The 14,483-nt window shown below is 30.3% G+C and overlaps 3 protein-coding genes across 3 annotated transcripts; 2 read left to right on the forward strand and 1 right to left on the reverse strand.

Moving 5' to 3' along the window:
- The first annotated feature begins 1,649 nt into the window (after positions 1-1,649).
- Positions 1,650-6,389, forward strand: LOC135958328 (dehydrogenase/reductase SDR family member 7-like). The gene is made up of 4 exons (XM_065509232.1): positions 1,650-2,343; positions 2,414-2,588; positions 5,568-6,154; positions 6,208-6,389. Exons 1-4 carry the CDS (start codon positions 1,768-1,770, stop codon positions 6,382-6,384), a joined length of 1,515 nt encoding a protein of 504 aa, XP_065365304.1. The 5' UTR covers positions 1,650-1,767; the 3' UTR covers positions 6,385-6,389.
- A 2,537-nt stretch (positions 6,390-8,926) lies between these two features.
- On the reverse strand, positions 8,927-9,800 carry LOC135958863 (farnesol dehydrogenase-like). Its single transcript, XM_065509797.1, has 2 exons — positions 9,207-9,800; positions 8,927-9,135 (listed from the first exon to the last, which is right to left on the reverse strand). The coding sequence occupies exons 1-2, from the start codon at positions 9,780-9,782 to the stop codon at positions 8,959-8,961; spliced, it is 753 nt and encodes a 250-aa protein (XP_065365869.1). The 5' UTR covers positions 9,783-9,800; the 3' UTR covers positions 8,927-8,958.
- A 3,175-nt stretch (positions 9,801-12,975) lies between these two features.
- On the forward strand, positions 12,976-13,928 carry LOC135958864 (farnesol dehydrogenase-like). Its single transcript, XM_065509798.1, has 2 exons — positions 12,976-13,592; positions 13,654-13,928. Exons 1-2 carry the CDS (start codon positions 13,020-13,022, stop codon positions 13,828-13,830), a joined length of 750 nt encoding a protein of 249 aa, XP_065365870.1. The 5' UTR covers positions 12,976-13,019; the 3' UTR covers positions 13,831-13,928.
- The last annotated feature ends 555 nt before the right edge of the window (positions 13,929-14,483 follow it).

Below are 14,483 nucleotides of genomic sequence, written 5' to 3' on the forward strand. Positions count from 1 at the left end.
TATATTGTAAATCAGCAGTTTAGGTTTCAAAACAGACCAATAATTGTTATACAATGAATATTAAAAATGTACAAAAATATTGAATTTATTAATTTTAGTCCCAAATTTTAAAAACCTGTTAACCGAGTGATAAACCGGTTAACCGAAAATCAACATTTTAAATTAACCGGTTTGCAAAAAATCGAAATTTCAAAGAAAACCCGGTTTTTCGGTTAACACTATATATGGCCCACTTCGAAAATTACTCACGAATATAAATTATTGAATTTTTAAAAGAGAAATGTTACTTAGTGTAGGGTATTATATGGCTTGACCGACCATACTTTCTTACTTGTTTGTTAAGGAAATTCGAAGATATTTGGAAAAATGCATGGTGATAATAATAAAAAAAACATATGGAAAAATCGACCCGTACGTTCGATACCGGAACTTAAGCCAATTAAACAAAAACCAATAGAGATATTTTATTGTGTAAATACCAGATAGAGACCTACATTAATACACTTTTAAAATAAATTAAACGCTTTTAAATATTCCGTTCCATTTCGCAGATTTTTACATTTCACTACTGTCAGCTAAAGTTGACTTCTATTTTGCGTACGTTTGTTACCACATGTTTTTAACTATAATTATGAAAACTTAAAGTAGATGGAATCCATCTTTTGCATTAAACACAGAGCTACCAAAATGCTATCGAATCGCCAAAAAAATGCTAGGAAAAGTTTTTTTCTATATTCTTTGGACATCAAAAGCGTACTAAGTAAGTAAGTTCGTGACCCCAGGAAATGCCCATATATGATTCATATATCAAATCGAAAAAAAAAAATTTATAATTTTTTTTCACTAATAAATTTGAAAAAAATTTCAGTAAAAATTAAATGATTAAATTAAATGTAGAACAAATTATAAAATTTCATTGCGAAAATAGTAAGAAAACGTGAAGTTGAAATCATAATTGAAAGTTAATAATTGGAAAATAAGTGGACATCTAATTTTTGTTTGCTGATTTTTGTTTTAATTAAATTTGATTAGAAAATATTTCATTATTACTCGTACCACGTAACACTGTGCCAACCTAGTTCCATCCCTAGCTAGTATCAAAGCTCATCCGATAGGATTCGAAGATAGCTCATCTCCTAAATAAATAATTTTCTTGTCAAGGATAATAAATGTTCATTTACGTAGCTTGGACTCCACATGATGTCCAAATCTGTAATTTCTAACAGGCTAATCCGATTGATATAAAATTTCACGGCGAACTTCACAGACCCGTCAGCAGCTGCGGGCACTTAAACTAATGCACCTTTGATATGTACAATTTGTAATCGCTGCTTAGCATTCGTTCATAATCAGAGATTAGAAAATATTTCATTATCACATGCAAACTGAACAATCAGTATTGTTTGTGTAGGTCGTCGTGCATACGAACTAATTAATTTGATTTATGTTTAATCTCAAATGTCAAATAACTAAAACAAATAGTGATTATCAATATAAAAATCATCTTGTAAAATTAGTATTAAATTAGAAACAAAAAGATTTGTAAATGAGAACAATTTAGTCTAATAATTGAATAAGTAGTATTATTCGAATCTCTATTCTATAATTTAAATTTTAAATAAAAAAACTTTTGCTAACAGTGTGATTAAAACCATTAAATAAAACAAACGTGCAATAGTAAAATTTTACAATTTTAAGCTTTATTTAAAAAAATAACTTAAGGAAATCTAAATTTGAAAATATTGATATAAAAAAGGAAGAAATAATATGGAACGTTGGCTAAATAAAATCGCAGTAGTAACTGGTGCCAGTTCTGGCATTGGTGTAGCCATTGTTAAGGATCTTCTTAAAAATGGTTTGCAAGTCGTTGGTTTAGCTAGACGTGTTGAACGTGTGGAGGATATTAAAAAGGAATTGCCCAAAAACTTGCAAACAAAACTGACAGCTTTGAAATGTGATGTTTCCAATCTGAAATCGGTAAATGAGACATTTGACAAAGTTGTGGACCATTTTGGTGGCATTGATATTCTAGTCAATAATGCTGGTTGCCTCAAACTAGGACAATTAACTACCATGAATGTAACTGACGCAGAAAATATTCTGCAAACAAATGTCATGGGTGTCGTCTATTGTACGCAACGTGCTTTCCAGTCAATGAAAAAACGTAATTTCAATGGTCATGTTGTGCTCATCAATAGTGTAGCTGGCCATAATATTATTAGCAGTGTTGTTGGCAGTGCACCCGAATTCAATATTTATCCGGCTACTAAATTTGCCATAACCGCAATGACAGAAATCTACAGACAGGAGTTCAATGGTTTGGGTACAAAGATAAAAGTAACTGTAAGTTGTTCATACTTAGATGTAATGAAATCTTGGTGAAGTGAAATTGTTCTTGAATTTTTCTTTATAGAGCATTAGTCCTGGCGCTGTGGATACAGAAATTTTAAATACTAATATTAAAACTGCTCTAGAGGGTACTATTCTAAAAGCTGAGGACATTGCTTCGGGTGTTTTGTATGCTATTTCAACGCCACCTCATGTGCAAATTCATGAAATGATTATTAAGCCGGTGGGAGAAATGTTTTAAGCAGATATCCCAACTCATTCACAAATTCAAGAGTTAGAATCACTTATTTCAAGAGTTAGATCACTTATTTTCAATTATAACAAATAAAATTAGTTAAAAACAAATGTTATAAATCAATTTTATTTACTCTTATGGCTTGGTTTGGACTTTTCAAGTGTGCTTGTTTTTATTATTTAACATTTGTGTTCTAATCTTTCTCACCTTTGGTTTCTATGTCAGAGATGATAAGTGTGTATATTAGTTTCTAATGCAATGATGCATTTGTTCATTAAAAAAATAAGGTTGGCTACCGATTCAAAACCGTTAAAAGGTAACCGTTAAAAGATAATTTCGGTAACGGTATTTTAACGGTAACAGTAGTCGAGCTGAAATCTTAAATGTCCTTTTTGAAAAGACTTTTTTTGATTTTCTCCAAAAAGTGTGAAATTGATCCCATAAGAGAGAAGTTAGAGGGTTAAGATCTTGCACAAAAATGATCCCCATAAAATTCCACAATATAAGTCTGACAATAAGAATTCTCTCAGACATTAACTAACAACATTTTTTATACCCTTCACCTTCGTGAAAAGGGTATATATAAGTTTGACATTCCGTTTGTAGTTTCCACAATATAACCCTATAAAGTATAAAGGTAGGGTCACACAAGACAAATATTTGACGAAAAAGACGTAACCACTAAATAAAATACATTTTAATTCTTTTATTTATTTGAAAAACTTATTTTACTTAGGTTGAAAACAAAAAATTTTGTTTTATTTTATTTGATGCTGTTTAATCTTACAAAACACTTGTAAGAGTAAACACGTCAAAAAAATTTGTGCTAAAAAAAGTAGTTACGTTTTCTTGAGCAAATATTTGCCATGTGTGACGCTACCTTAAGCCTTGTCCGCCCGTCTGTCTGTGTGTTGAAATCAACGTCCGAAGCACACAAATAACTTACATACACGATTCATACATCAATATCTCCGGAATTCTTCCGGCTCGGTTGCTATTTAAAATCGAGAGTCCACAAATGGCTGAGATATAAGGAAAAAAACAGGACATCCTCGATTTTTGACCTATATCTGGATTACTAAGTCCTTAATATAGACAATATCTATCTAATGATAGATATTTCAAAGACCTTTGCAACAACGTAAAAGACCATTGTAAGTTGGACCTACAACTGGGTCAAAATCGGAAAAATATTTTTTAACCCGAATTTTTTTTTTCACCAAAATTTTTTTTTCGCTAAATATTTAAAAAAAAAAATTGAAAAAACAAAAAATAAATTTTAAAATTAAAAAAAAAATTGAAAAAAAACAATTTTGTTTACCTAAAAAATATTGTTACGAAATTGTACTTGAATTCAAATATAACGATTTTAACACGGCTGATTTAGAAGTACCATAATGCTTTCAAATAGCAGTGCTGTAATAGCAAACTCTAACATATCTGTGGGCATTATTAACATTGAATAAAAGCTTTCAGTTGACCATTGATCGTAAGTTGGCAACGCTGTTTGCTGCGACCGTATATTCGAATTCGAATATTCAGTTAAAGAACATTGTAGAAAGTACACCACAGATGGCGTATGTATTAGAAACCTCTAGACAGTTAAATAGAAATCTAGAGTGCAGATGGCAGTGTTATAAATAGTGGCAGAGGTTGCAGTCGTGAGTTTATCAGAGACGCTATTCGAATAAACATCAACTGAGTGCCTTAAAGCGTGCTGTATTTTTCAAGTAAATTCGTGTACATTATAAAGTGTCTGTATTTCTGAGAATTTATAAACGTGTATAAAAAAAACATTGAGTGACTATTTAATTCTGTTGTTGTACATTTTTAAATAAATAAAGAGTTGTTACAATTTTCAAACTACTAAACGGCTTTTATTTGCAATCAAAAGTATCCAGTTTATTTAAAGGAAATAAAAAAGCGTTTTGAAAAGGTTAAAACGTAACAATATTTAAAATTTTTATTTTGAAGTATAATTTGGTGAAGGGTATATAAGATTCGGCACAGCCGAATATAGCTCTCTTAGTTGTATCAGTTTGTATAATGCACCCTTCGATCAAAAAACTGAAACTTTGACCCACTGTAAAACAAAATTCAGACCAGCTGGACTATAAGTTAATTCTACAAAAATAATCTAGTCAACATGCTCTTTCAGAATTATAGGGTCGCTATTCTGTTCCAATAATCCTATTGGACAGTGAGTGTAATTAATAAAGTCCTCAATTTATTTAAATTAATTCATTTTCAGTTTGGGGACTTAGTTCGTAGCTCCTTTAAATATATTTTATTAAATTATTCGAATAATATTTTTCACTCATTCGAATAATCGAGGAAATTTAAAAAATCAAACGATCACTCGAATAAACTTTTATTCGACTAAAACAAAACTCAAATAATTCATAAATATGGCTGTCAATATATTACTTTATAACAAAATTTATTTACATATTTTTATAAATTTTTGTAGATTTAATTTAAATTTACACACAAAATATTTAATTACTACATGCAAACTGAACACTTAGTATTATTTGCCGGTAAACAAAGTTAGTGTAGGTCGTCTATGCAAACTAATGAAATGAGTTGTACAATTTGATTTCTTAATAAACTCAACTGTCAACTAAATAAAATAGCACGCATGCATATATAAACAAATAACAATTATCAATATAAAAATAAATTTTTGAAAAATCTTAAAAACTTATTATTAAATTGAAAACACAAAGATGTGAACATGAGAACAATCTAGTCATATAATTAAATTAGTAGATTTATTTTACTTAATCTCACACACTCTCTATAATTTTAATTTCCAGCCAAAAAAAGCTTTAAAATAATTTCACACAAATTGATTTGCTAATAGTAATGTAAAAACCTTTAAACACAACAAACGTGCAAAAGTAAAATATTAAAATTTGAAGCTAAATTTCACTCAACAAAACAAAGGAAATCTATATCTGAAAATATTAATATAAAAAAGGGAGAAATAATATGGAACGTTGGCAAAATAAAATAGCAGTGGTAACAGGTGCCAGTTCTGGCATTGGTGTAGCCATTGTTAAGGATCTTGTTAATAATGGCTTGCAAGTTATTGGTTTGGCCAGACGTGTCGAACGTGTGGAGAATATTAAAAAGGAATTGCCCAAAAACTTGCAAACAAAACTGACAGCTTTGAAATGTGATGTTTCCAATTTGAAATCGGTAAATGAGACATTTGACAAAATTGTACAGCATTTTGGTGGCATAGATATTCTAGTAAATAATGCTGGTTGCCTCAAACTAGGACAATTAACTACCATGAATTTGGCTGATGCTGAACAAGTTCTGCAAACAAATGTCATGGGTGTCGTCTATTGTACCCAACGTGCTTTCCAGTCAATGAAAGAACGTAATTTCAGTGGCCATGTTGTGCTCATCAGTAGTATAGCTGGCCATAATGTTATTAGCAGTGTTGGTGGTAGGACACCCGAATACAATATTTATCCAGCAAGTAAATTTGCCATAACTGCTATTACGGAAATCTATAGACAGGAGTTTCGAGGATTGGGTACAAAGATAAAAGTAACTGTAAGTTGTAGTCATTTGGTTAAATGAAATTTTACTTATAATTTTCTTTATAGAGCATTAGTCCTGGTGCTGTGGATACAGAAATTATAAATGACAGTATTAAAACTGCTCTACAAGGTACTATTCTAAAAGCTGAGGACATTGCTTCGGGTGTTTTATATGCCATTTCAACGCCACCTCATGTGCAAATCCATGAAATGATTATTAAGCCGGTGGGTGAAATGTTTTAAGCAGATATCACAAATAACTTATCCAAAATTTCAATTGTTAAAAATAATCAATTATTTTTAGTTGTAAATAATATATTACTTAAATATAAATGTTGTAAAATTATTTTTATTTATGTGACTTGTTATGATTTTCTTATTTATTTGCCGAAATACAGCCTGATTGACTGCGATGGGTGAGTAAAATGAGGTTTAAGGACTGAGTGCTTATGTTGTTAAGGTACGAACTAATGGTAGTTTTTCGTTTTCCTAATGGTACATTTTAAATTTTATTTAATATCACTCCTGAGTGAGTGATAATCCATGGTGGAATTTAATGGTATTTTTTAGTTTTTGTAGTTGCATTTATTAAAAAATTAGAATAATGCAATAGACCCTAGACCAACATGATCGTGAATGAGTTACAATCCTCGGAGGGGGATTAAATAGTACTTTATATACCCATCATCAAAAAGGATGTGGGGTATATTGATTTTGCCATTCTAAGATGATCGAGCTATGTCCGTCCTTCTGTCTGTCTGTTGAAAATATTATAGGGACCAAACGAAATGTGTTAACTGGCTGAAATTTTTCACAAATAATTTCTGTTGATAAGGTTAGTCTGGTATTGTAAATAGGCAATATACAGAGAGCCTTAAAAGTGAGTAAACACCACAAATTATTTGATTATTTTTACGATAATGAAAATCCTTAAATCTATCCATCGATTATAATTTAAAAGTTTTGGTTTGTTGGAGATTGGGCTGATAAGAGATTCGTTTCTGAAAAAAAAGATTTAAGTCTGACTACAATGATCTTAAAAAAACTCAAAAAATTCACTGGTGTTTACTCACTTTTAAGACCCTCTATAGGTCCATGATTTTACCTAGCCCCCATACAAAAGTCCCCTGGAATACTGTTTGAACAGCCATAAATATGCTAATTATACGGCAATCCTGATAAAAAATTAGTACTAAGTACTCTGAAATTATACTGTAAAGTCCCCATACAAGGTCCCCCTCAGATAATGACTTGAATATCGTTTATTTCAAAAAGCAGTCAAGCAGGAAATTATTGATTTTAAGTAAATCAAACGAAACTTCCTAAAAAATACCAGTCAAGTGCTGTCACTTGACATCTTTCTGAACTAAACACGGATTTCTCGACTTTGCTTCTCCATGATAGAAGGACAGTAATTAATTTGTTTTTGCATTAAACGATGCATTTACCTTTACAAAACAGTACTCGCTCAAAAACTCAATTTTGAATTTTTGTTGCTTGACTGGTTTTTGCAATAAACGATTCAATTGTCCTATAATAACACTGTGCTATGATGGAAAAAAACTTGGAAAACGACCTTGCGTGGGTTATAGGTCTTACTGAGTACAATAAAAAATTTCAGAAACACCCTAAAATTCAGAAGTTATTCTAAAAAAACCGTTTTCAGTGATGTTCGTCGACTTATCGACCTGTAGCTTAGTCAGTTTTTGTCCGACTTTAAATTTTTTAACAGGTTTAGAAAGAAAAATAATTAAGCTTTAAAATGGCGTGTAGTTTTTGATACATTTGTAAGTTATAAGTATTATTTTTGTTAAGAGTATCTAAAAGAAAAACAAAATTTATTAACTTTTTTGATTTTAGTCGCTTTTCATTGCTTATTTTGATATGAAAGCTTATAAAAATTTATACCAATGTATAAAGAAAAATTAGTTCTTAACAAAACATGGTTCTAATTATTCCAATCGGATGAAAAGTGTAAAAGTTATTCAACTTTTCATAAACACCTTTTTTAGTATTTTTATCGCATAAAAAAAAAATATTTCTACAATCTTTAATTTCCAAGGTAATTTTTTTCGAACTTTTTTCGAATATTGCAAATATCGACGGATTTTAACAATTAATGTCTCATTTTTGTCTATATAAAAATTTCTTTAAAACACTGTGCAAAACAAAATCGGTTTTCATAGAAAAAAATTAAAATAACTATTGTTGAATTTTAAAAATAACGAAAAAAATAAAAAGTAAAGCGAAACTTTTTATAAAAACTTACACAAGTTTTTGCCTATCCATAATTGTTTAAAATCGGTCTAAAAATGTGTGAGTTAGAGGTACTAAAGTACTACGACCTACCCTAAATCAGTTTTTTCAAAATAACTCAAAATTTTGAGGGTGTTTCAAAATCTTTGAAAACGGTTTTAGTATGTCCTCACCTAGGCCTACAACTTCCATTAGGTTGCTTTTCAAATTCTGACAAAAAGTGTTATTTTGTAGCAGAGTGTTGTTAATATCGTGAAGAATATAGCCAGATATATAGTTTTATATAAATTATATTGGTGGTGGGTGTATAAGAATCGGCACAGTTGTATAAATCACTAATACTTATTTTTTTCTAAATTTAATATTTCATACAGCTGACAACAGCAAATTAAGTTTTGTTTGATGTTTAAAATTTAGAGCCACGTCGCGCCGCTGTTGTTAATTACACAAGTAATTACTCAAAACATGAAATTAAATAATTAATAATAATAATAGTATTTTATTTATAAATATTATTAGATATGTTTATAGGTATAATCTATTTTCATACACATTTAAGTATTAAAATTTTTCACCAACTGGTTTGATAGTTATTTCGTGAATTTGTACATGAGGTGGAGTAGAGAGAGTGTATAAAACAGCATTTGAAATATCATGAGCATTGAGAATAGTATCTTTCATAGCCTCCTTCAAGGGATCACTAACGATTTCGGTATCCACCAAACCGGGACTGATGCTCTATTAATTGGAAATATAAATAAGTAAATAAGGCAACAATAAAGCAAATCGTTAAAAAAAATAACACTTACAGTAATTTTAATTTTGGTGCCCAAACCCTTAAATTCCTGCCTGTAGATTTCTGTTATAGCTGTTACAGCAAACTTCGATGGTGAGTAAATATTCGTGGTAGGCATATTATTCATTACACCAGGAAAAACACTATGACCAGCTACACTATTAATGAGCACAACATGGCCATCAACATTTCGCTCCTTCATGGATTTAAAGGCTCTTTGTGTACAGTAGACAATGCCCATGACATTTGTTTGCAATACATTTTGAATATCCTGCACATCCATGGAAACCAATTGGCCTGCTTTGGCGCAACCAGCATTGTTGACCAGAATATCGACACCACCAAATTTCGCAATAATTTCATCGAACGCTTCATTGACCGATTGTTGCTTGGAAACATCACATTTGATGGCAGTTAATAGAGATTTTTGGTCGGCTGACAAACTGTCTCTGAGTTCTTCAACACGTTCTTTGCGCCTGGCTAAACCCACTACTTGTACGCCTGCCTTAAGCAGATCTTTAACAATGGCCGAGCCAATACCCGAACTGGCACCGGTAACAACAGCGACTTTTTTCTGCCAACGTTCCATTTTCAAAGTTTGTGTGTTAATGACTTGCGTATTAATTGGAAAGGTTTTATTTATAGGAACTTGTGTAGTGTTTTGCTTTTTTTTTCTCTTATACTATTATTAGTAGTCACTTTCGATTAGTTATTTGGTATGAGAATTGATAAAGAGATTAGATAGCAATTGCTAGTGTGATTTAATGTCTACATGTATATTTGTAAATAAATATGTTAGAATTTGTTAGTTTGACCGGCTTTTTTAACACAATCATACAAAAGACTGGGTATTCAAATTATTCGATTTTTCTCTTGTTCGAATAAAACGAATAAGAGATTTTAAATTGTTCGAATAATTCGAACACACGTTTAAAATTAATCGAATTATTCTAATAATTTATTATACCCTACACCACCATAGTGGGGAGGGTATTATGCGTTTGTGCAGATGTGTGTAACGCCCAAAAATATTGGTCTAACACCCACCTTAAAGTATACCGATCGACTTAGAATCACTTTCTGAGTCGATTAAACGATGTCCGTCCGTCCGTCCGTCTGGCTGGCTGTCCATGTAAACCTTGTGCGCAGAGTACAGGTCGCAATTTTGAAGATATTTCGATAAAATTTGGTACATATAATTTTTTCGGCCCAAGGACGAAGCCTATTGAAACTGGATGAAATCGGTCCATTATTTCACCTAGCCCCCATACAAATGTCCTCTCGAAATTGGACTTTATCGTTCATAAATGTTTAATTTATATATGTATCTACACAAATTTCGCTCCAAATAAGTTTTATATATACAAAATTCATGTCACCAACTTTTGTTACGATCGGTCCGTAATTAGTCATAGCTCCCATATAGACCCGCATCCGAAAATCACTTTAACGTGCTTAAATCACTTAAAAGTGTTGGTATATACAAAAAATCCAACATAAATAACTTTCATATAGACATAAATCACACGACCTAATTTTATGGTGATCGGTCCATAATTGGTCTTAGCTCCCATATAAGGCCCACTTCCGAAAATCACTCACGAATATAAATTATTGATATTTTAAAAGAAAAATATTTTTACTCATTTACTTGGTGAAGGGTATTATATGGTCGGGCTTGACCGACCATACTTTTTTACTTGTTTTTTTTTTTTAAAGTAAAGTAAAACTAAGAATAACGTTAACGTTAACAACTCAAGTATTGATAATGTTAAAAAACAAAACGAAAACAGAGTATCATTCAATTTTCATCAGAAATATTCCGATCAGATTAACTCCCGAACAAAATAAAAAAAAAAAATTTCATTTGCGACCCCACAAAGTATATATATTCTGGATCGTTATAGATATCGAAGTCGATAAGCCATGTCCGTTTGTAAGTCTGTATGTTGAAATCAACTTTCCGTAGCCCCCAAATAACGTACATACATGATACCTAAGGAAAAAAACCGGGACAACCTCGATTTTTGCCCTAATTTTGATCTATATCTGGATTACTAAGTCATTAATATAGACAATATGGATATCTAATGATAGATATTTCAAAGTCCATTGCAACGATGATAAGGTTACAGTAAGTTGGACCTACAATGGGTCGATATCGGGAAAAATATTTTTTGACCCAAAATTTGTTTTCATCAAATAATTTTTTTTGTCATATTTCTTTACCAAAAAAAAAATTTGGAAAAAAATTTTTTAAAAATATTAAAAAATAATTTGAAAATAAATTTTTTGTCATAAATTCTTTTTCAAAAAAAAAAAAAATTAAAAAAAAATTTTGAAAAAAAATATTTTAAAAAAAAATTAAAAAACAATTTGGAAAAAAGAATTTAAAACAAAAATTTAGTATTGTTTAAATAAAAATATTTAAAAAATATATATATTTTTAAGTATAATTTGATGAAGGGTATATAAGATTCGGCACAGCTGAATATAGCTCTCTTGTTAGAATTGTAACTTCTTGCAGTAATATTTATATATTTATAGAAGGAGCTATCGGCCCACTCATCTACAGTAATCGAAAGACTCCCTTTATCTTTAGTTATTTGCCGAATTTCAGAAACAATACAATTTTTGTAAGTCATTATTACTTATTTAAATTTGGAATTATGAAAAATTTTAAGCAATTTAATAAATTTAAATATATGTGTAGATTTATTCCTTTTATTTGATTATTGTTCTTATAATTATTCGTAAGAAATTATTCGATTAATCGAACGACCATTACTCGAATACCCTACACAAGATTTAAGATTTATTGAATATTATTGATTATAATTTTATATATCGTCATATTAAATGCAAATTTAGGTAGTAAAATTAGATTTTTGTACCCGGCATTGCACGGGGTTTCATTCTAAATGGGTGAATACTTTTAATTTCCGTTCCTAAAAGTATATATTAGGCTATGGAGGATCAAAAATTAAAAAATCGTATAGCAGAAACGCAATCTACGGAAAATTCTAAGAAAGTTTCCTCAAGAAACCATAGGTCTAAAATCAAATCCTATCTTGCGCATTTTATCCAATGATATTTCAATGCGATATTAGAATGCGTTTCTGCTGTATGATTTTTCGTAAAAAAGCTATAAATTTGCGTTACCATTTTTAAATTAAATATTGGACTTTTCCATACATGATGTAAATATAAAATATAAACATTTTTTGACTCGTATTTATTTTTAAATTTAAATTTTAATATTTTGATAAGGTTTTTAGGTGCGGATTTCCTTTGGCGAGATTCAATAGGATCTAACTCTGTGTCGCACTCAAGGGGTTTTATTATGAAATTCTTCAATAAACTAATATTCTCTATAATATATAGATTAGGGTAGTGCAAGGTTTCATTTACAGTCTAGACGCAATACTACTTAGTTTAATAATAGAAAAATAAACAAAACTTCACACTGATTGGATCTAAGGTATTAGTAAATATAAATGAATTTGCAAAATATATACGTATTTAAAAATATTTAATAATCATGATTTGTCAAATATTTTTTTATATAAATTAGGGTAGCGTACATTATGAGATGTAGAAACTTATTTTTCAATATTATAAACAAACAATGACGAGTGCTATGGAACAAAGATATTTCAATTTCAACCAAAACTAAAGTATTAAACAAACAAAAGTATAGGGTCGATCAGTGATATGGCAAATAATCTAATCAATATAATTTCAATAAAATTTGCAACAAACTGAATAGTGTTTATAAAAACGTCCAGGTGTTTATATTAAAATTTGAAAAAATTAAGAAATTATTATGGAACGTTGGCAAAATAAAGTGGCTGTTGTAACAGGAGCCAGTTCGGGTATTGGTTCTGCCATTGTTAAGGATCTCATTAATAATGGTTTACAAGTTGTCGGTCTGGCCAGACGAGTAGAGCGTGTCGAAGAAATTAAAAAGCAATTGCCAGTTAAACTACAATCGAAATTAACAGCTCTTAAATGTGATGTTTCCAATTTGAAATCGGTTAATGAGGCCTTCGATAAGATCATCTCCCACTTTGGTGGTGTCGACATTTTAGTCAATAATGCTGGTTGCATGAAAAGTGGTCAGCTAAGTACGGGTAATATCGAGGACATTCAGCACGTTTTACAAACAAATGTCATGGGAGTTGTGTATTGTACCCAACGCGCTTTCAAATCCATGAAGGAGCGTAATTTTGATGGTCATGTGGTTTTAATTAACAGTATTGTCGGCCATAAGGTCATAACTATTGGAAATCAGACGATAAACACTAATATATATTCCCCTAGTAAATTTGCCATTACCGCTATAACGGAAATTTATAGACAAGAGTTTAGGGGTTTGGGTACTAAAATTAAAATTACGGTAAGTTGCAATATTTTTGTAAACTATGATTTATTGGAAATTAAATATTTTCTCTTTCTAGAGCGTAAGTCCTGGCGCAGTTGACACTGAAATTGTACCTGATTATATGAGAGTATTTTTTGATGGCACTATACTGAAGTCTGAAGATATTTCTCAAGGTGTTTTGTATGCCATTTCTACACCACCGCATGTGCAAATTCATGAAATGACTATTAAGCCAGTGGGTGAAATGTTCTAATGGATTTTAAATAACTATTAATGTGTATATAATAATTTTGTAAAGAAAAACTGTAAAACATTAGGTTTTAAATAAATATATGGGGGATTTCATGTCAAGTGAACCCACTTTTGAAATCGATGTCTTCCGATCGGTATGAAATTTGCACCAAGGTTAGTTCTATTGGATAGTAAAAATTTTTTAACAAGATCGGTGGAGAACTCTCTGAGTTGACATTTTGGGTTGCTTGGCATTTTGGGCAAGAAGGTGTTTTTTCTCATCCATGTTACTTACTACCTATTGTTCTTAGAAAAATGTGTCTCAAATAGTTGAGATAGCTATCCTTAAAAACCTATTTGGTAGCTTAGTGGGATGCAAGTTGGATATCAAAATAAATGTTTTGTAACTCAAAACATAAAATTTTTGACTTTTTATGCGAAATCAAAAACTTTGTTGACCTTTTTTTTTTCAAAATGGACCCTTTTTAATGTTTTTTTTTTTGCTCAAAAGAAAGTTTAGATATTTACCTTGAAGACCTTTTTGGTCGCTTAGTGGGATGCAAGTAGGCTTGCCAGATCGAAAAGCTTGACATTCAGAAGAAAAATCTTGATTTTTCTTGATAATTTAAAATTCAGTTAAATTAAGAAAAGAAAATTATATTTATTTCATTTGAT

Source organism: Calliphora vicina, chromosome 4, assembly GCF_958450345.1.
Source record: "Calliphora vicina chromosome 4, idCalVici1.1, whole genome shotgun sequence".
Classification (NCBI taxonomy): Eukaryota; Metazoa; Arthropoda; class Insecta; order Diptera; family Calliphoridae; genus Calliphora; species Calliphora vicina.